The sequence below is a fragment of the Pipra filicauda genome, unplaced genomic scaffold (genome assembly GCF_003945595.2).
Source record: "Pipra filicauda isolate LSUMZ 115617 unplaced genomic scaffold, ASM394559v2 scaffold86_size2582843_pilon, whole genome shotgun sequence".
Classification (NCBI taxonomy): Eukaryota; Metazoa; Chordata; class Aves; order Passeriformes; family Pipridae; genus Pipra; species Pipra filicauda.
This window is the reverse complement of record NW_024105053.1, coordinates 431,308-458,821: the sequence shown is the minus strand read 5'-3', so window position 1 is coordinate 458,821 and position 27,514 is coordinate 431,308. Positions and strand designations below refer to the sequence as shown.

At 41.2% G+C, this 27,514-nt stretch overlaps 2 protein-coding genes across 2 annotated transcripts in view; both read left to right on the top strand.

Annotated features, from left to right (window-relative positions):
* MTMR12 (myotubularin related protein 12) overlaps window positions 1-8,660 on the top strand; it is a 32,468-nt gene extending 23,808 nt beyond the window's left edge. Inside the window, exons 11-16 of the mRNA XM_027745637.2 lie at window positions 183-261; window positions 1,883-1,953; window positions 2,979-3,151; window positions 3,868-4,035; window positions 4,809-4,970; window positions 5,969-8,660. Of these exons, the coding sequence (XP_027601438.1) occupies window positions 183-261; window positions 1,883-1,953; window positions 2,979-3,151; window positions 3,868-4,035; window positions 4,809-4,970; window positions 5,969-6,544 (1,229 nt within the window). The 3' untranslated portion in view covers window positions 6,545-8,660. The remainder of the gene's footprint in view (window positions 1-182; window positions 262-1,882; window positions 1,954-2,978; window positions 3,152-3,867; window positions 4,036-4,808; window positions 4,971-5,968) is intronic.
* A 16,250-nt stretch (window positions 8,661-24,910) lies between these two features.
* Window positions 24,911-27,514, top strand: part of GOLPH3 (golgi phosphoprotein 3) — a 31,276-nt gene continuing 28,672 nt past the window's right edge. The window contains exon 1 of the mRNA XM_027745657.2: window positions 24,911-25,422. Coding sequence (XP_027601458.1) covers window positions 25,204-25,422 — 219 coding nt within the window. The 5' untranslated portion in view covers window positions 24,911-25,203. The remainder of the gene's footprint in view (window positions 25,423-27,514) is intronic.

Genomic DNA, 27,514 nt, shown 5'->3' with positions numbered 1-27,514 from the left:
TTCATTTCCTCATTTGAGTTATAAAGTGTCAACTTTAGCAGTGATTGGTACTTGCTGACTCCTTGGTATTGCTTGTTTTGTATTGGTTCATAACTGAAGGGTAATACCGTGGATGGCTGTTAATTAGCACTACATATATGTGAATAAACCAATTTTTGTTTTGTTTTGGGGGTTTTTTGCAGATAACAGTACAGACTTCTGGGCAACTGATGTGAAATGGTTTTCATTACTGGAGAGCACAAACTGGCTAGAGATAATCAGGTTTGCTATATCCTCAGCTTTCTGTGTTTCAAAATTGTTGATAAATGCATTTGTAGTGGATTTTGTAGCTGGTTTCTTGAAATGTAACAACATTCTTTACCACCAGTAGGAAAAAAAAATTAAGACAGACTTATGGTCCCATTTATATATTTTATTTCTGCAACTTGAGACAGTGTTTTTTACAGTGCAGGTTTGTGTAAAGCCTCCCACAGTAAAGGATGTGAGAAGCAGGAGATCATTCCAATTACAATTCTTCCAGCAAACCTATTAAAAATACAGATCCAGTAATTTCTCTCCTGCACTAAGTCACCCTCTTTCCAAACTCAAGAATCCTATTTGTTTCTTGCATGAAACCTGTTCCGTGTCTCTGACTAGCCTTGCCATTCTTCTCTGTACTCTCTACTTCTGCAATATCCTTTAGGACGGGATGAACTGCAGTGTTCAAGATCTTATCCCACCAAAGATTTATAAAATGACAGTTGTTCTCAGTTTTGTCCCCTTCCTGTCCTGATTGTTCCTCAAGTTCTTTTTTCTTCTCTCAGCAGTCCACAGTGAGTAAGTGTTGGAATGGTGTTGGCTAACTGAAGGCTTGTTATAGTGAAATGTTGAGGAGCTTTATTTGTTTTCAGTGTTGCTTTGTGCTAGCTCTTTTGTCTGTCAGTTTATTCTGTGGTCAGCTTGTTACCATGAAGTACTTCTGTAGTCAGCTCCAGTCCCTTCTAGTCTTAATCAATAAATATCAGTAGTTATCAATTCATTAATTTAGAATTTAAATGTATGTTTAATAAGAGATTCTAGCGAAGACCATGTGTTGAGAAACTCATTGACATAACCAAGAGCACAAGTTTAAAGTGTAAGCCAGCCCAAGTTCCTATCCTTAGGCTGTTTTGAGACTGGTCATTTCCATACTTGGATCCAGTTGCTTCCTGGATCAGCCTGGTCTTGGCTCTTGCAGTTTGTAGGAATGCCTGCTCAGCTGTTCTAGATGCTAGAACAAAGAATCTGACAATTCCACTCTTAGGAAATTAACTGTCAGCTTCTACTAGTGACCTAAGCAGTTGCAAGAACCCTAATTTGTGCGCAGGCTTTTGCTAGAAATAACCAACTTGATGAAGATTTAGATCTAGAAACCAACAGTGTTACATCTGGTTTTTGTGATCTTTAATTCCACTCATTTTTCCTTGTGTTATGATAATTCTAAATAAATTTTGTCAGTGCATTTACAAGATCTGATTGCTCATCCTTCCCTCTGCCTCTTAAAACCAGATTATGGAAGAAATGTATTATGTAGTACATTAGAACTTAAATTGTGGTGATGTTGACTCTTTCCAGGGTAAAGATCTGGCCCTTAGCAGTTGTAATACTTCAGTGATGGCTGCTGTTGGTCCAGAATGAAGTGTTTTGTATAACGACTGGAATTGCATGGTCAGTGGACAAATAAGATGCTCTTGAAGCTAAACAGTTCTTCATTTACACAAGCTGAGCGTGGGGTTTGTGTTTTAAAGGAATAGTCAAGTTTCAAGTATGGCACTCTAACCCTGTCTAGGGGAAACTAATGTAAGAGACTTAATTGTAAAAATGCTATGAAAACATTCCCTTAACTTTTCTTGTACCACCACAGGAGAGTCTTGAAGAAAGCAATAGAAGTTGCTGAGTGTCTTGAAAGGCAGCATACAAACGTTCTCCTTATAGGTAAGAACTTAATGAGATTGTCCTATATATTTATTTTTTAAAATTTATTTTGATTCATTTCAGTTACTTAAGCTGTAAGGTTATAATTACGGTAGGGACTTGGTAAAATTCATACAGTATTGAAGCACTAGACCCCTAAATCTCTTATGCTCCTGGAAATGCTTCCTCTAGTTAAAAAAACCTGGTAAGCATAGTTCCAGGCTAAGAGAAATATGATGTGAATGAGAACTGCTGATAAATTTGCAGGAGAGCCATGCATAAAGAAGATGTAGCATTCCTGCTTCCTAATTTATGTTATTGAAGGTCTCCCAGACTCTTTGTTATACTTTGAGGGAGGGGGACCATATCTACACAAAGGACTAGTAATGTGAAAAGTTTGTAAAAGGACTTTTTTGTGTTCTAGATACACACTGAATACTGTGTAGTCTCTTCATGAAAAATAAATGAAAGAATATGCTTACTGTACACATGTTGAGCAGTTTGTTTTCTTAGATTAAATAAAGTAATCACACAGAAAACCAAACCTAATGTTAACCATTAAGTTACTCTTGGATTGGTTTTTTCCCATGTGTTGCCATTTGAGAAACCTGGCACAGAAAAAAGGTGGTTTTGGGAGGCAGCTGAAAGGTGAAGAATGCATGTTGCATGAGGAGGCAGTTTCACACCTTGTGGAAAGACTCATGGAGGATAGGAGGGGTAAGGAGGGATAGCTGGACTGGTGTGTGTGTAGTGTGTGAGACTGCAGAGTGCAGGTGTCTAAGTTATAATAGTAAAAGCTTGGGGTCTGCAGGTTTTATTGTCACAGTATTTTCCTAGTATAAATGTAGAAACAACCTTACATTTTTACAAACAGAAGTACTGGAAACGTGGATTAACTTCTCTGATGGTGTAACACTTGCAAAAAATCCTGTTTCTCTGATCTTGAAATACAATTTTGTTTATGCTAAGATAGCAGTGCATTGCTTTTTTACACAAGATTTTAGGAGTGGCTTAGTAGATAATATGGTTTCTGTTCTCTTCTGCAGAAGAGACTGCTACTGATCTGTGCTGTGTGATATCTAGTCTGGTTCAAGTGATGATGGATTCATACAGCAGAACAAAGTCAGGGTTTCAGAGCCTTATTCAGAAGGAGTGGGTAATTGGAGGACATAGCTTTTTGGATCGCTGTAACCACTTACGCAGAAGTGAAAAAGAGGAGGTATGATTTTATTACATTCCTTGCTTACTATTTACAAGTTTACTCAATGTAAGGAGGAATTTAGCTGTTAGTCCAGAAGTTACAGTTACTCAGGATCTTTTGTGTTTTGTTTTATGGGTTGATAGTTTTACTATTTTTGCTGTTTAGAGGTCAGCAATGTCTTGAACTTAATGGGAAATTTTATATTTGTTCTCTTTAATTTTGTAGCCTTTTGAAAGTCATGTATCTTCTGTCCTTGAAAACTGTGTTAAATGGCAGTAATCTCCATAGAAATAAGTCAAATGAGTTGCCTATTCGTGTTACATCCAAAGATCAACTTCTGCTGTCTTGCTAAATTTTGCAGTCTCACCTCTCCATGTTTGTTTATATCTTGGGATTAGATCAGATGGCTATACAGAATGGAAATAGTAGGTGTAAACTGATCAAGAATTGCTATAAACTAGTTTTGCTTTGCCAACTTTAGTAGGCTGCATAGTGGCATCTTTCAGATTCAGGGTAGGAAGGGCTCATCTTATCTGTCAACAGTTGGCCCAAGGGTAGCTCAGATGATACTTCTTCAGAGCTCAGCCAAATGTATGTGCAGCAGTTCTGGAGTTAACCAGGCTTCTTGCCTTAAGACTTGTATTTGGAGACACTAAATACTGTAAAATAAATAGTCTTCATGGTGGAACAATTTTTTTTTTTTCTGAAACTGATGCAATATTTTCTTTACTTAGGCTCCTGTTTTTCTGCTCCTGCTAAATTGTGTTTGGCAGTTGGTACAACAGTATCCTCCAGCATTTGAGTTCACAGAAACTTACTTAACTGTCCTGTCAGACAGCCTCTATGTGCCTGTTTTTAGCACTTTCTTCTTCAACTCCCAACATCAAAGAGACACCAGTACGGTAAGGGTTTGTTATTTTGTGGATGGAGAGTGTTGAAGAACAAGTTTGACTAAGAAGCAGGGAAAACTCAAAAAAGCTAATTCCCTAGCAGCACCTCTTTTCATACTTATCAAAGTGAGTGAGTGTAACTTTGGCTGTAAGGAGTCGAGTTCAGGACTTAAGAGTTTATGATGACAGAACGGATCTATTACTTCTCCTGTGTGGCTGTAGTTTCATGTTTATTGCTCTTCAATGAAAACAGAGCTCTTTAACTTAAGAGGAATATCTGGCTGTCCTTCAGAATAAGTTATCTATGAAATTCTTGTGTAGTATTTTCAGTCGTATTCCAAAATCAACATTTCCTGAATGCTGATTTTTATATTTGGTTTATGCTTTTCTCCAGCCTAAGAATCTGGAAGCAATGGAAGTATCCTCTGCAAGGCTGCACAGAGACTAAAAAAAAAGGGAACACCGCTGTCTTTCATAAATAAATTGTCGACCACAAAATCTAAATAAGTAGCACTGCATAACTGCAGTGTCTAACATTACCCATGTTTGAAGAATCTGTCTCATGCCCAAGTTTGAAAACTGGGTTTTTTTCTTAGATTATTTAACCTTATTTTCAAATGTGAAAGTCTAATTGCACTGTTGTTCAGTAATTGAACATATAGAAAGAAAAGAGCATTGTTGCAACTCTGTAGCCTCTTCTCTAAAAAGCCAGTTTCTTAATTTCACCTTGACTTGGTCAGAATTCCTTTCTAACAGTATTAATTGTAACCTGTTTGTTTTGGCAGAGTGGTGAAAGCCTCAAGACACAAAGTGGTCCTTTCAGATTTCTTACCGTGTGGGACTGGTCTGTGCAGTTCGACCCCAAGGCCCAAGCTTTTCTGAACAACTCTTTTTATGCAGAGAAACCAAAACCAGATAAAAGTCAACGGAAAACTGCACGATTCAAAGTAAGATATGTGCTGCTTAACTTTTTTTTTTAATGATAGAAATATTTTGCACATCTCCTATTTCAAATTTACTCCCAGTGGAAGTGTTGGTACGAAGGGGGGGGGGGGGTTTAATTGATAAAATACATGTACACCTCAGACTCACCTGGATCTTAAGAACCCACTTTGCATCCACCTCAGTTGTAAATAATTGTTTTACAGCAACTATTCATAGTCATGAAGTTAAGGGCTTTTTCTTCATACTTTTATGCAAGTATAGCGGTAAGTCATGAGATTTAACATTCAGGTTAGTTACACTGGCATGTTTGAAGGGAGTTTATTTTGTTGTTGCACAGACTACCTAACCAAAATACATAGCAGGTTTATAATTGCCTCCCTAATTTTGACTGAGTGTAACCGGAGTGCATGTGTGCACTCAGAGAGGGAGTGCAGCAAAAACTGTCTGGGGTGTGGAAGATTAGGGGTGGGCCACCTCATTACTGGAAAGTAGCACAAACTCAGGAAAAAACTGAGCTTGGAGTTGCCTCTTTCAATTGAAATTTCTCCCTTGGTTAAGTTCTCTACTGTACAAAGCATTCTTGAGTGAGGCGCTGCCAATATGATCTACAGCATTAATCTCTTATGGAGAGAAATGCAATAAGGAACCACTGCATAAGCACAAATCAAGTGCTCTTTGATTTGTGACTAGCTTAAACTAAACAGGGAAGTTTGTAATACTTGAAAGGATTTGGCTTTTTCAGAGAAGATTGCTTTATCAGTGTTACTTCATTGCTACAGTTAGTGCAGGGAAGGTATCTGGCAATACTGAGCGTGCTCTGTGAGGTATTTGGTGTATTAGCCGAAAGAACGGTTTAAACACAGCCACTGCTTTGCCATATGGTTGAAGTGACTGTTGCTTGCAAGTAATTTCTGAATACAAGTTTTTCTTCCTCTTAAAGTTGCTTTCTGAAGTCCCATCAATATTTATCTCAGTATTTCTCTTTTCTTTCCTCTTAAAGCATCAACGGCAACTTTCTTTGCCACTGACGCAGGCAAAGCCTTCCACAAAGAGAGGATTTTTCAGGGAGGAAACAGATCATCTAATTAAAAACATTCTGGGTAGAAGAATTGGCAAGTTCATAAATTCTTCAGACGAGCCTCCCAATAATTTAAGGGAGTTCTATGATAGCTGGCACAGCAAACCTGTTGACTATCATGGCCTTCTGTTACCTCGCATCGATGGCCCTGAAATCAAAGTGTGGGCACAGCGGTATTTACGATGGATCCCTGAAGCCCAGCTTCATGGTGGTGGAACAATAGCTATAACTGCCAAGATTTTGGACTTGATGGAGGAAGTGCAAAGTTTGCAGGTGAAAATAGAAGAAGAACATAGTCAAGCTGTTTCTGGAGATGTACATTCTGTTACCACGCCGAGAAATTCTGCCCGTTTGTCATCCTTGTTTCCATTTGCATTACTCCAGAGACAGTCTGTCAAACCAGCTTTACCCACCAGCACCTGGAAGGACTTGGAAGATGAAGATGACTTGGTCAGGAGGGATGACGAATTTCTTGATCTCAGTGGGGATATGTCATAACATGTATATAGATTACAGTATGGATTGTATGTGGCTAAGCTCTGAGTTTAAATGTTGTGCTGTATCTTCATGTATGGAAGTTGAGCATCTGCAACCTGTTTAATGGGTTTGTGGGGTTAGAAAACCTTGATTGGAAAGAACTACTTGCCATAATTAACTGAGCATGTTTTGAACTTCTGTTTCACTCTGAAGATATTTATTGCTGAAACGTCTTTTTAGCATAGGCGTAATAAAAACAGGAGTCTTGGCTGGTGTAACCCCGTGGCCACCCTGTTTAAAAAAGAAAAACAACAAAAGAATACTTTCTGCTGTAAAGGTGGAATACTAAATGCATACCGCAACAATCATGCCATCTTAACATAACACCTCTTCCCCTTATGCTAAGAGTACTGGGAATGGAAGTACTGTGATGAGGAACTTAATACATCTGCATTTCCCCTCCACATAAAATAAACAGCGAAAGGTGGAACTAACTGCATTCACAGATGAACTTTTGATAGCTGAGGAATAAACCTCTCACAGTGTTTTGTCTGTGTGATATCACAGTCACAGGTTGGCTGCTCTGAGCCTGTGCTTGCAGTCAGCTTAGGGTGAGATGCAAGAGCTTGATGACACATTTCAAGTCTTAGTGCTGCTGTGCTATATGCCCTTGCTGCCTTGGAATATTAAGTTTGCTGGTAATGTTAAAAAAATGACCTGACTATGAGATTCTAATTTGCCACAAGTGGTTTTTCTCCTTTCAGTAGAGTGAGAGTTTCATTTTTAGTTTCCCCCATGGATGCCAGTTGCCTTTAAGGCTTTCTGTAGCTTGCACTGAGACCCTCCACACAGCAGGGAAGACTCTTTTCCTGTAATCCTGCAGTGAAGCAGGATTTGCAGTCTGTTGCCACTTGCCATGGGTTGGTGGTACAGCTTATGAATGTGGCATTTATACCATAGGACATTCGCATCCTGTTGCTGGATGTTATAACAGTACCTCAGTGAAAGAAGCCATAAAGAAATGCCTGTTGACTTGGATCTACTGTGTGTATGTTTATATAAAGTATTTTTACTGCAAATAATTGTCCTTTTTAAAGCTGAATATTATTTGACTGTCAAATCTATTTTGAACCCTTAAATTCTAGAATACACCAAGAATGGATTCAAGTCATAAAATCAGTTACACTGAGAGTTTAGACATTGAATAGTTTCTCTGTTCTCATAGGAGTTTAGAAATCCATTGCTGGAAAACTTAGCTGGTGGTTAAACTGTTGCTTAATTTGATCAGCTCGGTGAAACTGGGGATATTAAACTTTGTTACTGACTTATCACTTCACACTGAGTTGTATTAATGGATAGCAACAATTCATCAGCAGCCCTCTAAAAATAATTTTTCATATGTTAAAGTAAATGTATTAATGGGGAAAGAGGGAGAGCTTGATGCAACTATGCCAAAAAGAAGCTTCCCAAGTCTTGATTGCCTTAAGTCTTAGTGCGAGGACAATACTTGAGTTTGTCGTGTTTTATTTAAAAATACACTAGTACTTACGCTTTCTTCTGTGATATGTATGATCTTACAGCTAGCACTTGCTAGAATGGGCTGTACAGCACATTTCCTTCAGACTTAGTTGTTGTAATTCATGTGACTCATGTATGCAATAATACTTTGCATGTTGAATGAGCAGTGTATTATTATGGTGAAGAAATACTTGTCATTCTAAGGTCATTTGGGTTCAAGGGTGGGTTTTTTTAAACTGCCATTAGGAAAAAAATATTAAAATGATTTTTCTATACTTTTGATCAAACTGTTGTAATATTTCAGTCATAAAGATTACATATTTATATTAAAGAACAGATGTTGGACGTTTATTTGTACATAAGTTATCAGAAGTATATATAGAAGAGAACCATATATCTGGAATTGAACATGGGAACACTTCTAACATAGAGTAAATACCATTGTTACCAGTTTTCTGCACTGAGGGATTGGAAATGTACTTCATATTTTTACTCCAGGCTTCTGTTTATACCTCTAAGTTTTAACACTGAATGCAAGCTAGAAGCTTTACAGGTTTTTACCTTCTTGTTATTTCCAACAGGCTGTTTGAAGAGTGTCAATAAAATATACTTTGAAATACTTGTCCTGAAATAAGAATGTATGTTTAAAGTCCTACTTCGCAAATGATGCGTTAAATCATAGGCAGCTTGACAATCTGCAGTGACAAGGCTTTTCTGGTTATAACCCTGTTTTTACAGACTTTTACAGGAAGGAAGCTGTGCAGTTTTGACCTGGCTGTACTTACTGGAGAGGTGCTGTTGGCACAGGAGAGAGCAAAGTTCAGTGTAGTGAAGTAGGATGGCTGCAGGAAGTTACCAAGGTGATCTAGAAGCTGTCTGCTGAATGTCTGTATTTGGGGAGTTATTAAACAGTGTTTATTTCGGTCTTAGCGAGGTACTCCCCCCATATCCAGAACAAACATTGTTCTTACATTGTTAAACTAAGCAACTTCTTGAAATCGCCACAGTGGGGTGTTTCTGAAACCAAATGCGTGTTTGAGCAGGGACTGACAGGTGGTCACAGCGACCTGTGGAGTACGAATCAAAAAAATTCCACTTTTTTTTCAAGACATTACAGATTACTAGCCCCTGCTCAAAGCCAGCACTTGTGCAAATCACACGTTCAAAAACTGTGCCACTTGGGGTATTTCCTAAAGCCTGTGCCAGGCTTGTTCTTGGAGCCCTGTACAACAATAGCTGGTGCAGCTGCTGCGGGTCATGTTGTAAACATAAGGTGTGCCTTTGCCTCACCCACACCTTCTAAAGAGCAGCGAGTGTACTTTGACCACTTGGCTTTGATTTAAGACTGTATTCACTATTGAAAATGTTCAGCTATTGATGTGTAGCAGATTGGAATGTACTTTATAAAGGTGCTTACAGCCAGTTTGGCCTCTTGGTCTGTTGCTCCAGCTAAGGCTTTTTCTGTTTATGCTCAAAGCATGGAAGCAGAACTTCAGGCGGTAGCATAATACTTTCTGCTGAGGATTTCTTACAATGGATTAGTTTTGTCACACTAGAGGTCACCTTCATTCTAATCCTTAGCTGGAGACCTCATACACAGTATTTACGGCTTGGTACTTCCTTGGAAAGAGCTAGGTTTTGCATAAAACTATTTAAAAATTAAATAGGATGGACTTCATTTTCTGGGACAGGAAGGAGATTTGAATAGTGAACTTAATCTGAGTCTAAAAACACCATTCTACATACAGAACTATACTTGTTCTTCTGCAGTGAATTGGGCAAGGTGGGGGAATGGAACCCTTCTTACCTTTTCCTTGTCTTATAGTAAGGTTGATGTGACAAATGATGTTGTCAGCATTTGCAGGATGAGAGAGCTTGGTGGGATAGTAGAGTTACCTTGGAAAGGAGTGGACACAGAAGGTAAGGAGAGCTGATGTTTGAGCTGGTGAAACACTTCTATGGGGAGGGCACCACTATGCTGAACATAAAGGGAGTAGAAATGGTGTTGTTCAGGCTGTGTTAGAGGAACATGGTAGAGACTACACACAGTTCTGAGTCCCAGAGGACTTCCTCTGCTTGGGAGGTAAGTTTGACTTGAGTCACAGGTTTAAACTTGCTGTGGAGGCTGAGAAGAGGTTAATAGAGGACTGCTAATATCTTGGCAAGTGTTTGTATTGGCAAGGGATGCCCGGTGCTGCCATGTTTTGGGCTGCTGTGGAGCCTTGTGCTCATGTGTGAGCCCTGTGAAACAGTAAACACTGCTGCTTGATTGCAGCATGTTACTCTGCGTTTGGTTTCTCTGTTTATTGTTTCAGCAATCCAGTAGAATGAAGTAGGTACTTCCCTTAACGTTATGCTTAAAGCAGGACGATAACCCATACCTAGGAATGCATTTGGAAACTTAATTTGTGAACACCAGAACTACAAGGTCTGATTTCCCACGGCCTCGTCTTTTCTGGCCATACCACAGTTCCCTCCACTTTGTCCTTTCTTCTGGCATTTCCTACCCTTGTTCATACAATAGCATCTTTAGTCTCCATCTGTCTCCTCTCTGTTCCTGACTCCTGTGCTGTACCAGCACTTTACATGTTTGTCACTGCTGACTTGCTGGACAAGACAAACTCAATGTCTTGCTTCCTTGGGGACCAGGTAAATACCCATGACTTGACCTGGCCAGGCCACATAGCCTTCAGACTGACTGTTGGAATCTAGTAACCCTGGAAATAATACTTTGTCAAAACGCATCAAAATTATCTGCTGGTTTTCAAAGCAGGAGGGTGGAGAGGCTATTGACGAGCTGCCCTGTGTGGTTACTGAGGAAATCAGGGTGGGAGAAAGGAACGAACTCCCCCGTGCCTGCAGCTCAGGCATGATTCAAATCTGCAGTTCTCGGGCTAAAAACAATGCTGCCCTCAAATAGGAAAATCTGCTCATTTACAGCCAGATCAGGTATCCTCGTTTTCTCAATGCAACTTTTTTTTAATGTTGCATATTATCTGGTTTTGTGCTCTGAAATAAAATTTTTGTTACGCTGTAGAAGCCAAAATTCAGGACATAGAACCACTGAGTTTCCTGGAAATCAACTGACATTTCTATGAGTTCTGAAAGGTCACTTACAATCCTCACTGTTATTATTACTCCCATCTGAAGAATATGTCAAATTAAGAACAGCAAACGCTGCTAGAATTAATGTAGAGTTTTGCTAATAAAGAGTGTAAATTTTCAAGTATTTTACAAATACTAGTGAGCTTTTAAATGTCAATGCTTTGTGGGCTCACTTTGCAGTCAGTGGGACTCATTTCCTTTTGTGTTTTAGAGACTTTTTTGAAGTACATTTATGCATGTGATGACAGAGAAGCTAATTTTATGCAGAGGGTGTAAGTGTTCATTGCTTCATGTTTTGGTGATGATGCAAGAAGATATTTCAACTTTAGCCATGACCCCAATTCATAAATCAAAACAGCATGCTCCTTACCAGCCTCCTTGAGTTCACTACACAGATGAACCCAGTTTGTTTCCTACAAGCCATTTCTTGCATTTTCCAGTTTCCCAACCCAGATTTTCCCCTGTGGGTTCGCTCTTAAAGAATATTTGTTGTTTTTCCAATGGCTGTTCATTCAACTTTGGAAAAGACTGGTTTTATACCTGCCAGCTATACTTAGTTTTTCCTGTTGCAAGGGGTGGTGGGAATATCTGAAAGCGAGATGAGGAGTACTACAGATGACTCAACCAGTCTTCTCAAAGCACAAGGTCCCTCTCTTCCTTGCCAATATGGAGCATGGCAGCTCTGAAATTTACCCTGTAATAATAATTATTATTATCTGGAGTAAGTAAAATCCTCCTGGACAGCATTTTTTCCCAAACAAAAACTGCATCAAAGAAAAAGCAGAGTGGTAATCCTGATAATAGATGTATTTTCTAAGGCAGCACATCTCCTGTAGTTTCAGTAGTTTCCTGTGATGGTTTGGGTTTGGGTCTGGGTCACACCCAGTGTGGGGCAAATGCAGACAGGTGCCAAAGGGGGTCCTGCTATGCACTGTTAGCCTCAGGTAGCTGCCAGCTGATTGAATGGAAATAGGCATTTTGCTTTTGTGGATTAGCTTTCTATCAGATCAGCTCATTTACCCAAATCACCCCATGAGGGTGCAGGGGGAAACAAGGGGAGCACATGGTTTAAGGATGCCCCTCTCAACAGTTGGCCCCCAGTCAGAGCAGACGAGGTGGAAGGTGGAACCAGAGGAGCAGAAAATTGCTTTTGATCTGCCATGTTGTTGAAAAAAAGATAAATCCTGGGAACCACGACTGAAGTGTGGCTAGCTGAAATGTTGTAAATAACATGTCCAGCCAACTCCAGCTATTTAACACTTCTGAGGGAAAAAAAACAAACAAACAAACAAAACACCACAACCTGAAACAGCTTTGTTTTGAGGCTGCCTGTAGAAGCCTTACAGGGTGATTTAAAGTATAGTTGTATTGGATCTGGCCTGTTTGCCGTAGTAGGAAGGTAAGTAAGGAAACAAATCCAGTGAATTCAATCTGTGGCCATCCATTTTTGTTGAAAAGCAAAAATCATGTTCTGACTTGTAATCTAAAAACAACAGTCGCTCAGCAAGTGATTTTTTGATTCCTGGGGCCTTCCTGCTTTTCTCTTCTAAGCTCCAGCCACACATAGGTTAGCTGATCGGTTACCCCCCCACCCTCCTTTAGCGTATTTTACTTACTTTTTCTTTAGATTTAATGCAGGTGATCTGCTTTGTCCATATGCCACCCATTATCTCTCTCAGGTGTAGGATATAGTACTCCACCTAATTTTCCATGGAAATTTATCTACCTAGTGTTGTTCCGAAGGCAGTGGCCCTTTTTATGGTTCAGATTGCAGCAGAATAGCTATCTGGCAGAGATGATGATGAAAAGGGCAAGTTACTGAAATGAAATACAGTAATAGTAAAACCACTACTCAACGGCTTGGTATTAAGAGGAGGCTGCATGAATATGCAACCCCCTGGAGTTCTGAAGGTAATAATGAATGCTAGAAACAGCTGAAATACAATTACCAGGGACCCAGGCTGACTTAGGCAGCAGGAAATGACCGAACATAAATGTTTTTTTATAATCTTTGGATCTTATTAAAGTAATAATAGCTCTGCTTATGCTGGCTGCTGACATTAATATTCTGTCTAGGCTGATAGACATCCTTCCCCCTCCTTGAACGTTTTCCCCCTCAGTTATTAATATACAACCTGCTGCCTTCCAGCTCTAGCCTCATGAGGGAAATATCTCCCCAGCTGCAAAACAGAGGGAAAGGTTGACTGACATCTCTGCATTTGTCAGAGGACCGTAGTAAATGGCTGTTCCCTGCCAAGAAATTTCTTTTTAAAAGTTACTTTCAGCTAGTAAAATAATATCTGGGTGTATCAAACCAGAGTTGAAAAAGCTAAATTTAATTACAGAATTGGAAAGGAATTCTTTAATACACCTGAGCTCTTTCAAGTGAGGAAAGGAGGATTAACTCTTTCCATGGACATGTGAGGGAAAGGAAACACTGTCTGGCTGTCCCCCTGCAGTCCACGGAGGTCCATGTGGGAACAGACATCCACCTGAGGACCCCTTGCTGGAGCAGGTGGATGCCCAGAGGAGGTTGTGACCGCTTAGGAAGCTCATTTGTTATATGTTCTGCCCTGCCCTGTTGAGGAGAGGAGTGACAGAGTGGCCTTGGTGGTCACCTGTTCTCCAGCCAAGGTCAACCCACCACAAACACTTAAACAGTTGCGCCCTTCAACAGCATCTGTTCGACTGTGTGGGCTGTTTGAAAGCTTTAATGGTGAGAATTTCAGTCCCTTTAGGTATGGCTGAGTTTAAAAGATGTTGAAAATTTATTTTACACATCTGTACTAGCTTTTGTTCAATTCATTTAACTATTGATCTGCCAGTAGGTGGCCACTCTCACAGGACTTGTTCAGTTAAAACCACCCACTGATTGGTATTTTCCAAGTCTTCTGAATGTCTTCCTGGGCCTGAGAAGATATGTGTTGCATTAATAAGCCAGTTGTCTTGGCGTGGCCATCACCAAATCCTCGCTGCTGAGCCATGGAAGCCCAAGCATTCTGTTTCATACTGGGGCAGGGAATAGCCTGGTGGCTTTGGTGTGCCAACTCAGTCAGATTTCCGAGAGGTATTTGATGGCAGTGAGGAGCATGAAGTGGAGAATTGCTCTGTGGAGAACTGGTCGAGGAGATGCCTTGCAAAAGGGCTCTTGGGTCAGGTGCTGGCAGAAAGAGCTGTGTTTGAAGAAGCTGTCTGCCTCTAGCTCTTTGGCTTATACCGTGCTCAAACAAGAAGGGCTTCTTATATTTTTTTTGCAAACAAACCAAACTGCGTCAAAGATGCTTTATTCCTAACTGAAGCAACTTATTGGACACTGAGCTGGCCAACTGCCCAGATTAAGAAAGATCTCTTCCTGCGGAAGGGAAACTGTCAGATGAAGCAGAACTAGGAATCTTGCTGGGTTTTTTGTCAGCTGTGGTGGAGAGACATAGTAAAAAGCCTACTTTGAAAAAGTTTTATCTATCTATATATTTTCAAATTTCAGAGTTACTTCTGTGCAGCAGCATCTTTCCAATATGATCTTGCCAAAGATGGTAAAAATGGTATCTTCTTCTTTAAACAGTTTTGGTCCTCCGTATTCCATGCCATATTTTGTGATATTAATGGCAAAAAGAAGTCCCTGCTACAGTCAGCCTGGAGTACACCTTCATAAAAATTATTTACTGAAGTTTTCACTTCTGTTGCCGTAGAATAGCTGAGAGCAATGTGGCCTTGTGAAGCACCAAAAATAGTTCCTGCCATAAAACAGGATGTTAAAAACACTTGGCACTTTGTATTAACCTTGTATTAACAAAGACTAACAAACACATGCTCAAATATGACATTCATATCTGAGGCCAATTTACAATCCTGGGGTCATGCAGATGTAAGTAGTGCTTTGGTTTTGACTGCAGGATGTTTAGGAATGATGGTGAGGTGCCAAGTTGGTTCTCCAGTTCCAGGCTGAGTTTGAAGCTAGGAAAACAGAACCTATTTGATTTAAAGAGGAGGGAAAGTCCAAAATTTGTGGGTTGGATTGAGGTTTTTGCTTTTTGGTTTTTTTTTTTTTGTCATTTTTGTTTTGGGGGTTTTTTTTGGGTTTTTGGTTTTTGGTTTTTTTTTACAGAGCTGTGTTTCAGAGTGGGACCATGCTTCCAGGATAGGGAGTGCTTTCTTTGCTTTGGCACAGTGCCTGGTCCTGCTCTCCTGCTCTAAGCAGTGCGAGATCACCTCACTGGATTTCAGCCACAGGTGTGTTTTGACCACTGAGGCCAGTAAAAGCTTAACTGTCTTCTGCTCAAGCATTTGTTCCACAGAAACACAAGACTTGTATTTGTTGTTCCATAACAGGCTATGAAAAACGAGACTGGTTTTAGTCTGGGGGGAGTTTTTAAGGATTTTTTGGTTGGTTGGGTTGTTGTTTGGTTTTGGTTTGGGTGGGGTTTTTTTTAATTTTCTCTCTGAGGGGCTTAACTGTGTAATAAGTAGCTGTTAATTAAAATCACTGTTTTATCCCTTGGCAAAGAGAATTAAGCTGGTGCCTGAGTAAACATTAGGGAAAACATTTAGTGAGAAAAGACCATACATACACACGGAAGTAGGACACCTTGATGCAGATGGCTGACTCATCAGTGCGACATATTCTGTGTTAAATATGGAAAGCTCAGATGTCATTTGCTGTATGTCAGCAAGACAGAAGGAGATTTATTTTTGTTTGTTTCTTCCAAAGATGCCTTGTAAACCAGACAGAGTTCTCGACTGACTGTTTGTGCAGGTGAAAACACTGATACACTGTGCAGCGTCCCTCATTCCCCACTGCAGCCATGGGATGCATCTCTGTTGTTTGGAGGTTTCTGGACCATGCCAGGGCAACCTTCTTAGGCTGCTGGATGTATTTCTATTACCACTCACCAGCTGGGTTTCTCCACTAACTTTATGTTTCTAACTTCCATCTTAATTTGTGACTGGCGATAATTTAGCTGCTAATCCTTTTTCATTTCTCTTCCCTGGGGCAGTCACTGGAGTCCTGAAAGTCTCCTCCTGGCTTCATTGATGCAGCTTATTGCCATGAGGATCAGGCTGCCTCCAGCAGCTGTGGAGGGCAGATTTTTGGGAGGCTCAGGAGATAGGCTCTGATGTGTAGATAGCGCTGCAATCCCATCAGCACAGGATGGTCGCCTGCATTGTCATGGCTTGGAGTTATAATGTACAGTAAATGGATTCAAGAGGAGAGGAAGGCTTCTTCTGGCCTGTTCAAATATAACATTTGCAACAACTTATACCTTTTAAAAAAAAAAAGATAATGCAAATGTAAGTGGCCATTGGCAAGACAGCAGTTCATTAACTGAACAAGTGATGCAAGCACTTTTTCACACTTTCTTTCCTTTTCCTCCCAGATACAGAAAAGACTTGTGGGGAACTAATCTCATGCCAAGTTTTTCAACACAGTTTTTGTCAGGCTCACTGGCTGTCACTTGGTGCTTGCTGCATGCCTGGGCATGCAGAGAAATGTACCCAGCTGCTGGTTCACTCTGGAGTCAGCGAAGCATTTGTCTAGTAAGTCCCTTCCCCATACCAGCATCCCTAGAAAAAGAGTCACATAACATTTCCAGCTCTACTGTGTAATTCTGCTGCTGTTTTAGCTCCTTTTGACTTCAGTAGTGAAGTTTCAAATCCCCCATCTTCTTCCTCAATCTAGTTTTCAGGGAGAAAATATAGTCCACTCACAGGCAGAAAGATGAGCATGCTATAGATGTGTAAGGCTGATGGTAAAATTATCACCTCTTCATGAGTTTTCTGACAGTTCCTGACTACTAATCAGGTTCCTGCTCTCTTTGAATCCACTGTGATTGCTACAAATACTAGTTTTAAAAAACAGGAGACATTCTAGAATCCCCCTCCTTCTGTGTCTCATGGTTATATATTATACACCATCTTGACTTAGTTCTGTGCAGAAAATCTTGTGTTTGGTGCTACATTAGTACACAGAAGGAATTCCTACACATTTGTAGAAAATTAATCAACTCTTAAATGCAGTCAGTGCTTATGAAAATGTACTTATTCGACTGCTCAGCAAGAAGTTTTTAAATAACTGGCTAACCTTAGAAATAACATTGTGTTTTAATGCTAAAATGCTCATCAATTTCTACGATGCAGGTAACATTTTAAACAGCCTTTGTTCCAATCATTCAAATTATTATTTCAATTTGAATTAAGAAGGTGGTGCAGTGTAGATAGGATCCCCTGTGAAGAGGTTTCTGTTTGAATAACAGCTCTTTTGCAGCCCATGTATATATTTGCATAGAAGGTAAAGTGCTTGCCGGTGAAATCTCTTTAAAAGCCATCACATAGAAATGATATAACCATAATACCATTTTTCAATACCGAAGACAGATATTGTTTCACAGATATAATCCAGTGCAGAATTAACCACCCCAAAAAAATCAGTCCACATTTCGCTTGTTTTCACCATTTCTGGACCCATTCACAGGAATAATATTCCCAAACTTTCTGCCTTGCGGTCAGAGGAGGCACCTGGATTACAGATTGAAACAGAGAGGTGGCAGTGCTGTGGAGCTGAGCACTCCATGCTGCTGAGTGGGGAGTCCAACTTCTGAATTTCCCCAGTTAAGAGCAAGTGCATCTCCCCAGAAAAACATCTGGAATTTTCTCCCCTGGTCATAGTCAGCTGTGCAAGGTAGCTCACAGCAAGATGGTGAGACGTGGTGCTCCCAAAGACTTAACTCGGATTTCATTCTTCCATATTTTCAAAGCTAACTTTAGCAACCCAATTAGAAATGCTTCCATCCTGGTTTGACTCTTGAATGAATCAGAGACAAAGGTAATCCAAATACGTCTGTATGTTTAATCTACAAATGTTTATCAATGTTTTTTGCTCCCTGGATAGAAGGTACTGTGGGAGGTATTAACATCTGTGCCAGACTTAAAACTTTCTGGCATTCCCTGTGTTCACAACCTCCTGGCTGCCATCAGGAGTACAAATCATCCAGCACAAGCAGGGTATGCAACTTGTGCCAGGAACAGAACAGACTGCAATGCACTTGGCTGATTTTTTCAGGATCAAAGTAACTTGAAAATGCAGCTTTATCTCCCTTAAACAGGCTTTATAGAGGCTCAGAGCTGGCTGCTGCCAAATATTTCCAGATTGTTCTTCCATTTCCCCAGTCCCAGCTGCTCACACACCTTTTCTGAGCTGATGTGACCACTAGTTCCTGGAATCCATATTTTTCTCCCTCACTGACCCCATGACTCTGTTTGTCTCACATCTGCAGTTCTAAAATTACCACCCGTTATTTGATTCTCTCTGCGTGGGTCTTTGGTCATGACGAGAGGGTGTAAACCTAAACCTACCAAAAGTTATTCTGCACACAATACGAATGCACCCAAGTACTCTCTATTTAGACAACATGAATGCTGCTCTAATCACTATTTATCTTGTAGATTACAACTCTATGGAAACATTTTCTTTGCACCATCTGGCCTGATGTATTTTTTAATGAGCTGATGAGTATTTATATGTGTTAAAAGGAACAGATAGCAAAGCATTTGTTACAGTAGGACGTGAAATAAAGATTTTTCAAAACTGAACTTGCATAAAATTCACCATATTAAATGTTTTAAATTTTGCCAAAATACCAGGGACAGTTTTGGCGAAGGCTTTATGGGACTCATTTTACTCAGTGAACATCTATTAAGGAAACTGCACATTCTTCTTAGTGATGCTGGTTGAACAGGACCCCTGTGTAGAAATGAAAGGCCATCTCAATTACAAACAGCACTTTGACTGATACTTTAGTCCTTATGATTTCTGCACTGTAATTGTAATATTAAAATAACCAGTCCAGGTTCTTGCTGCTGAACAATCTCACTCAGCTACAAGGAGGAAGACGCTATTACAATACAAAGATTTCAGGAACCAGGATGATTTGAACTCCCTAGGAGGTAAGAAAATGAGAGGATCTGGAAATACTCGAAATAAAGAAAACCTTTTTGAAATGAGCAAATGTGCACAGCGCTTCTGCATTTCTGCCTTTGGTCTTTCTAAAATGCCTGTCATTCTTTCTCTAAAAATCCAAAATTTATTGCATTGGTAGGTAAAAAACTTAAAAGCAGCATGCGCTGGTTTTTAATTCAAAGTCATTTGAAGATAAATTCTATTACTAATGTAGAGGCTGCATCTGATTTTATATGAGCTTGCTGTTAAAAACTGGCGCTATGCTGCTGAAAGTAATAACTAATTCTTCAAATTCTTTAGAAGCCTAAAACATTGTCTTTGAATCAGCCTAAGGGACAAGCTTAAAAGAAGGCTTGTTGGAAAAGATACACTTGCAAATTTTACTTTTATAAACTGATAATTTAAACAACGTCTAAACTGCTGGGCATTAAAAGCAATCAAAAAAGAGTTTGTTGCGTGGACAGAAAGAGCCATATCAGTAAGGGTTTTTTACTTAGAAAAATTTGCTGTTAGTGTTGGAAAGTTCATTCCAAAACCAAGAAGAAAAACCCACCTGGTTTGCACTGGCTGGTGAAGGATTTATTTAGTAACCAAAACAACAGTAGGAGTAAAACAGGTGCAGCTGAAACTGAAAGAGAGAATATTACATGACCACCGTGTACCAGACACGATTTCTATGGCCAGTTGATCATTGTCTCTAGTTTCTTCCCACACACAGTGTTACACATTAGTCTGCCCATGTCCCATATCTCTGATCTCCTTCTCTCATAACTCTGTTCCTTTCAGCCTCTCAATTCTTATTGGAAGTGAAAATCCTGTTCTTGGAGATCCTGCTGATAATAATGGATAGAACAAACCTCAAGATAGTTTGTTTCCAGTTCTTTTCTGGCATTAATGTCTACTCAAGCACTCAAGCAGCATATCTGCAATCAGCATGGTTTTAAAGACCATTTGGCCTTAGGAAATTTGTCTCCCTTTGCTTCTAGCCCTTGGGCTTTCATACTTCATGCTTCTTCAGTAATGATACGGTGCCTATATGTGAGGCTGCCCTGTCAACAGATCCCTGAAATTATATAGGGGAATATGGCCTTTTTCTTGACTGTTGTTTTTAAGTCAGACTCTTACAGGGATTCAGGTCACAGCTGCACCTGACACTTGTTTTTAATGGCGTAATTGGGAGTGTCAAACTTTCACTGGGAGGGGATGGAAGACACAGGCAGGAATGTAAACAAGCTTGACTGGCGAAACTGCTGGATGGCAAAGCTCTGTTAGCCAGCAGCCATCTTCTAGAAAACATCTCCTGTTTTCTTGCTGTCAGCTTCAAAACATGCACATCCTATTCATCTAATTGTCCTTCAGGGGGAAAATCTGCCCAGCAGTACCTTGTTATGGTGCTGCTGCAGCACTAGGATTCATCCACTATGTCTGAAATTCCATAGCCTGGCATGTCTCTTAGGTTGAAACTTCCACAACTTCTTGCTTTACCCAGCTCTGCCTTGTGCTCCTGATGTTAAGGTTGTTCATTTGTCTGTAGTTAAGAGCATGCAAGCCCCTACTTCAGGTGTTACTCTTTGCCCGACCTGCTGTCCCAACACATGCTTGCATTTAGCTTGTCACTCACTTTTCCTGCTGGCATGACTGTGGTAATCCCCTGCTCCTACAGGGAAGAAAGTCATGGCAACTGCAACTACCACAACACAAAGTAAGGCTCTAGGACCTACACATTTGCTATTTTCCCTTTTAATTCAACTCCCCAGTTGGCTAGCAGCAATTCAAAAACCCTAGCTCCTTCAGAGGTCTACTGCATTCTGCCAGGTATGGGCTGAATAAACAAGGATGAGTTACAAGGGCTATTTACTGCAAGATGAACAAAATTGTTTCTAGATTACAGCCTGTACTCTTGCGGTATTTCTTCCTAACAGAACGCTCTGAAGATTTCGGGCTTCAGCTCTTGGGCTGGATGCCACTGGCATTGGAATGGGGGAGGAAGGGGTTCCTGTCCCCGGCAAGATGCCCAGTGACAACCCAAATGACATGAACCACACATTGCAGTGTCAGGGGCTACAGCATTCTGAACTCCTGGTGGAGCCATGGAGGACTCAGAAATATTTTTCTAGTGCTGCTTGGTACTGTAAAATAAATTGCAGGTAAAAAGGTCGTGACACAGGATCTCCTGGGTGGGTATCTGCCAAGCTTCGTGGCCCTCGGTAACACACCAGATCTCAGCTGTGTAGAAGGGATGAACACTGACAAAATCATGTGCTGAATGAAGTGCGTCCTCTTTGCCACCCTTTTCACTCAGATTTGGGTTTTCTCTGTCAATGTTGCACTGGTGTAAAAAAATAATTTAATTGGCTCAAAATTCAACCATATGTGTTCTTAATTTGGTTTGCACTGAACTTATTAGCTTAGGTTCAGCAGATGAGTCAGAACTGAAATTAATAATGAAGAAATAAATTTCTTTGAAATTACACCGTTCAATTTGTGCAAACATCTGAGTTACTAAATCACAGAAGTGACTGTCAAGTATAAGGAACTTCATAGTACACCTCATCCTAATAAAAATGAAATTGATCAACAAATCTAAAAATTATTAACCTACAAGTGATCCTAATTTGTCCCGTTTTGTAACAAAATACAGAAAAGTGGGCAAATTAATAATATGATTAGCAACTATTTTTAAAAACTGATTTTTACAAAACTGAAAAAAACAATGAGTCCTTTGATGCCCCTGAGGAAAGGATCCAAATAAAAAAAAAATAAAACTAAGAGTTGCTGATAAACATTCCATCAATTAACCTTTAAAAGGCAATCAGGACTAAACCCATAAGTACTTAAATGTCACAGTAGTCCAGTGGGACAGCTAAAATAATTGTAACAGCCCAAACAGTTATTCTATTGGTAAGAAAGGAGAAGATAAAATCGCTTCATTAATTAAAGATAGGAATTAGAGAAAATAGAAATGATGTTGAGAAATGTTCTCTTTTTTTTCCCAAGGGAAAGAAACAGGGAATTGAATGTAGGTGCAAGGCAAATTATAACAATGATATTACTAAAGTGAAATGTGAGAATTTTGCTAATAGTGCTTTTAAGAAGATGTGTTCAACAAAGAGCTTTGCATTCTGGGGAAATAGGTAAATATTATCAGATGGGGTAAAGATTAAATTCTTTCTACTAACAGTATACTTTAAGAAAAATTTTAGCAGCAGTACTAAAGTTAGGTAATTCCTATCAGTGAGCCAGGATAGCTTGCATACAGTTTTCTGAACTAGCTTTTTGGAACCTCTTTTTGATCTCTAATAAACCTTGGGAGTTCCAAAGAACAGGAAGAAAGCTAACATAGTGACTATGTTAAAAGAAGGCCCAGGTAACGACCCAAGTTAATTATATGCCTGTCATCTTGATTGTAATCCTCAGCAAAATATCCAAGTTGCTCACAGAGGACTAAATTAATAAATATTTGAGTTTAATTACAACTCAGAAAAGACATTTCCGTAAAACAGATCTTTTAATGCTATCGTGGCGTCTCTTCTTTAAGCAAATGCTTATTTGATAAAAATAACACTCATGTTATATCCTTAAGCTTCAGTTTGGCATTTGAGCTGGTACAGCAAGACACTTTAATTAAAAAAAAAATAAATTAGAAGGATTAAAAAAACCTAGAACGTCATACAGTAAGTGGACTGTGAATAATTAGCAGGCTTCAAAAAACAGAAGAGGAACAATCAGCAAACACTTGTGAGAGCAATCCAGATCCTCTGGGGATCACTGTTGTCCATCTGCTATTCTTTCTCAAGCTGTACCAAATTGTCACCAAGTCACAATAGCAGGGGATGCAAGGAATGGGGGTGTGGGAAACAACTGAGGCTACAGTCGGAGCTCTCAGTAAACAGAGTCCAGTTAAAAAAAACCTAAACCAACAACTCACTAAAGGTAACTCTTTATTAACATATTTTATTTATATATTAAATATATGGTTTATATATGTTTATATGTATGTATTGCAGTATGGTGAAATGCAATATTCAAACTGTGAACTAAAAAGTGTAGGCCATCCTTGCACCACAAGCACCTTTATTCTGCAATAAAACACACTGCCTGGAAACTTACATAGGGTTTAGCCTTGACAAGAATTATTTTGAGTTTTTGGTGTGCCATTTACAAAAAGGCTAAAGGTTTGAAAAGGTGCTTGTTGACACCAGAGCTGAGGGACTCCATCTTTGTGGTTTGAAGTCAAAACTGTTGAGAGCTCACCTGAATTCATTCGACAGGTATATGTGTGTGTGTATATATATACATATATATACACATATATACACACCTTTAATCATGGAATCACAGAATGGTTTGGGTTGGAAGACACCTTAAAGACCATTTTGTTCCAACCCATCTGCCATGGGCAGTGACACAGAATCATGGAATCAATTAGGCTAGAAAAGACCACTGAGATCACTGAGTACAGCCTTTGAACTGAAAGAGAAATCTCTCTTTCGAATTTAGAAAGACAGCAAAAACCCGTGAGACAAAGGAAGCACAACGGAAGGTTTTATTTGCAGCACACTGGGTGTCCAGGCCACTAGGGTCTGGAAGCACACTACCCGTTTGAAAATCCCACCTTTTGTAGTTCTTTTGGTTACATAAACTGTTACATATTCATTAAATGCAGTTTTTACCTCGAAAGATTACTTTCTGACCAGGGAGAGGGTGTTACCCTTGTTTTTGATTGATTGTGATGTCCCCGGTACACAATAGGCTACCACATGGCAGAGAAGGTCTTTGTTTAGATACATCTTTACTTTTTGTATTTTTCCCTATTCCCAGCCGCAAAAGTTCCCCGGTGTCAGGTGCAGACAGAACCATTCACCTTACAACTCCGCGACACGCCTATTTTAATTAAAAAAGAAAAAAAAGGACCCCTCTTTGGTTAATAAAAGCCACCCCCTTCCACTTTTCTACTCAGTTCATTTGCTTGTAATAAAATCAGGTTATTTATTTCTCCTATCACCATGTCAACTAAAGCATGGCACTAAGTTTAGTGCCAACTAAACACCTCCAGGGACAGTGACTCCACCACCTCCCTGGCCAGTCCAGTCCAATGTCTAAACACCCTTTTAGTGAAAAAATTCTTTCTAATGTCCAACCTGAACGTCCTCTGGTGCAGCTTAAGACCATGTCTTTTTGCCCCGTTGCCAGTTGCCCAGAAGAGACTGATCCCCACCTGGCTATAACCTCCTTCCAGATTGCTGTGGAGAGTGTTGAGGTGCCCCCTGAGCCTTCTCTTCTCCAGGCTAAACACCCCCCAGCTCCCTCAGCCTCTCCTCACAGGACCTGTGCTCCAGACCCTTCCCCAGCTACACTGTCCTTTTCTGGACTCACTCCAGCATCTCAATGTCCCTCCTGAACTGAGGGGCCCAGAACTGGACACAGCATTCGAGGTGTGGCCTCACCAGTGCCTAGTACAGGGCGACAATCACTTCCCTGGTCCTGCCGCCCACACACCTTCCAGCAGCCCAGGTTGCTCAGCGTCCCATCCTGGCCTTGAACGCTTCCCATATGGAGGGAATGAGGCTGGAAGGGGCTGCGCCAGCAACCGGACACGGCCTTCTGGCTAAACATGAATGGCCAGGCATCGGAATAGGTTGTCCAGGGAGATGGTGGAGCCACCACCCCTGGATGTGGCGCTGGGCGACGCGGTTTAGTGGTTCTGGGGTTACAGCGGCAGCGCTGGGCAGGCGGTTGGACTGGACGTTCCCGAAGGTCTCCTTCAGCCTTGACGGTTCTACGATTCCATGAAAGCAATCGGACTTGAGGCAGCAAAAGAGGCACCTTTAGCAGGACACCCGCCGCCCGCACGGAGGGCAGTGCCCGCCCCGGGTCACGGCCGCGCTCCCTCAGCCGCGGGCCCTTTCCGGCGCCGCCCCCGCCCGGCGCTGCCACATCCTCCGCTGACATCAGCCCGCGCCGCCATATTGAGCCGCCGCCGCCGCCAGCGCGGCCGACCCGCTCCGGACCCGCTGCCCATGTCTGCCCCCGGCCGGAGCGCGTAGGGCGGAGCGGCCCCCGGCCCTTCTCATCCCGGAGCCCCGCTCTCCCCCCGCCAGCCATGACTTCCCTGACCCAGCGCAGCTCCGGGCTGGTGCAGCGCCGGACCGAGGCCTCCCGCAGCGCCGCCGCCGCCGCCGACAAGGAGCGGGGCGCCGGCGGTGGCTCCGACGATGAAGGGCGCCGGGATGAGCCCGGCGACGACGAGAAGGGCGATTCCAAGGAGACGCGGCTCACCCTCATGGAGGAGGTGCTGCTGCTGGGCCTCAAGGACCGCGAGGTGCGGCCGCGGGGGGTGCCCGGAGGAACACCGGTTTTTTGAGGGTGGTGGGGAAGGGGAGGCGGGTGCGATGGGGCCAAGGGCGCTGCAGGGTGAGGGTGGCCGCGGTTTGGGGGCAGAGGGGACGGGGAGGTGATGTTGCTGGAACGGGCTCGGTGTTTTGGATGAGGTGAGGGAAAGGCGCTCGGATTTTGGCAGAGTTTGGATCGCCTTTGGGGTGCGGGGTTCGCGGAGGGGCTGTCCTATATAAATATATATGATGGGACATATACAGGGCTTGGGGCAAGACGGGGACCTGGATATGGGGGCCAGGACCTCAGGCCAGCGTTGGACTTGGAGGCCTGAGGTGGATCTGGCACATTTATACCCCTTCTGCTTCAACTTAGCTACGGCTCTAATGTGGGAGACCCTTTACTCCTGTGGGTTTTGTCAGGCGGAACTCCGTGATAGTTACGGGGTTCTCAGGTGCTCTGGGTTGCTGAGCAGCCCTTTCTACTAAGACTTTCCAGAGTAATGCATGTGAAAAATGTCTTACAGGGTTATATGACAAAAATGGGCCCTGAGTAACGAGAAGCGTGTCAAAATGAGGAAATGGCATTACTGTATAATTCTGTGTTTCTGCTGGTTTCACAGCTCAATAGTTTGCTGTGAGACTGTGAATAAGTTATTGAGGAGGGTATACTTCTACCAGTGCGTTGGATTTTTGTTTCATTTGAAAGAGGCAATCAATATGGAAAGCACACACCCTGCAGAAAGCCAGTTCTATCGAGGAAGCAGTTTACTTTGATGTGGTGTATGACGAAGTGTAATACACCTTTATTTTAGATATGAAATATATTACAGATTTGATTAAGCAACCTGCCTTTTTTTTTTTCTTTTTCCTTATGTGATAAGGAAATTAATGAATCCAGTTCATTGATTTGGGTGGAAGTCTCTTGAAACTGTTCATGTTCCTGAGGACAGAATAATGGGGGAGGGAAGCTGCTAGGTGATATGTTCTTTGACATTGCATTGCATCCAAAACAGGCTTGCTGGTTAATAGTGAATAAAGAGTAGTTTTCCTGGTTAACACATGTAGATGTCTTGGTGTACGTACCTGCTGCAATAACATTTCTCTCTCAGACTGTGTGTTTTGGGCCATATTCTTGTAGCCCTGTTTTTCCAGGTGGACCTTGCCATGGCATCCTCATAGACTCAGTAGATGCTCAGTGGTGTGGGCTTCCACCGCTTGAAGACTTGTGCATTTCTCTTTCTACACACCTGAGCGATAGGGGGAAAGTAAGTCAGGGGGGGCAAGAGAGATTCCTGGCAGGGTTGCCTAGGAGGTCTTACCTTGAAGAAGGTGGGATAAACTGAGTGATCTTTCAGCTCTTATTTTTTTTCAAAAGGATTGTGTGCTAAACCTGCTGAATCTGTGGGCCTTATGTTGTAAATATTTCAAGATAAGGGAGCATTATGTCTGCCTAGGAAAGAATATATGGCGCAAATCTTGGTGGTATATCAAAAGGTGATAGTTGACATTGGGCCCAAAAATCAAGCTTTGCAGTGGTGTGCATCAAAGTTATAAATTATCTGACTTTGCTAAGTGCAGCGGTGACAAACGTTGCAGATGTAATATTCCTTTGTATGGAAAAAGGAACTGAGTGATTACAGTGGCCTGGATATCCATAATTCCCTTGGGATTTTGCAGTGGAGACATCAGACAAAAAGAATGATAATGTTGTCTCTAGAGCAGGGGATTTATGTGCAGGAACTGTAGCACAACCTGTTTGTGAGCTTTGTTAGGCATGAAGTACTGGGATTCGGACTTTGGGTTTGTACCCCTGTGTACAGGCTACACTATATAAATCACTTGTCTTATTTTCTCCTTTCGAAACTGGAAATAAAACTACAAGCTCACTTTCCAAGAGGAATATTTTTTTTGTTCTCTTTTGTTCTAATGATAACTAAGCAGAACTAACTTACTTTACACATCTGGAAATGCTTTTTACAAAGTCTTTACTTCCAATAGAATGGATTTACTAGAATATTTGTGTGAGACTTTCTCAAGACAGCAGGCAGAGAAAAGCAGTATAGGGTCTGTAAAGTGTAA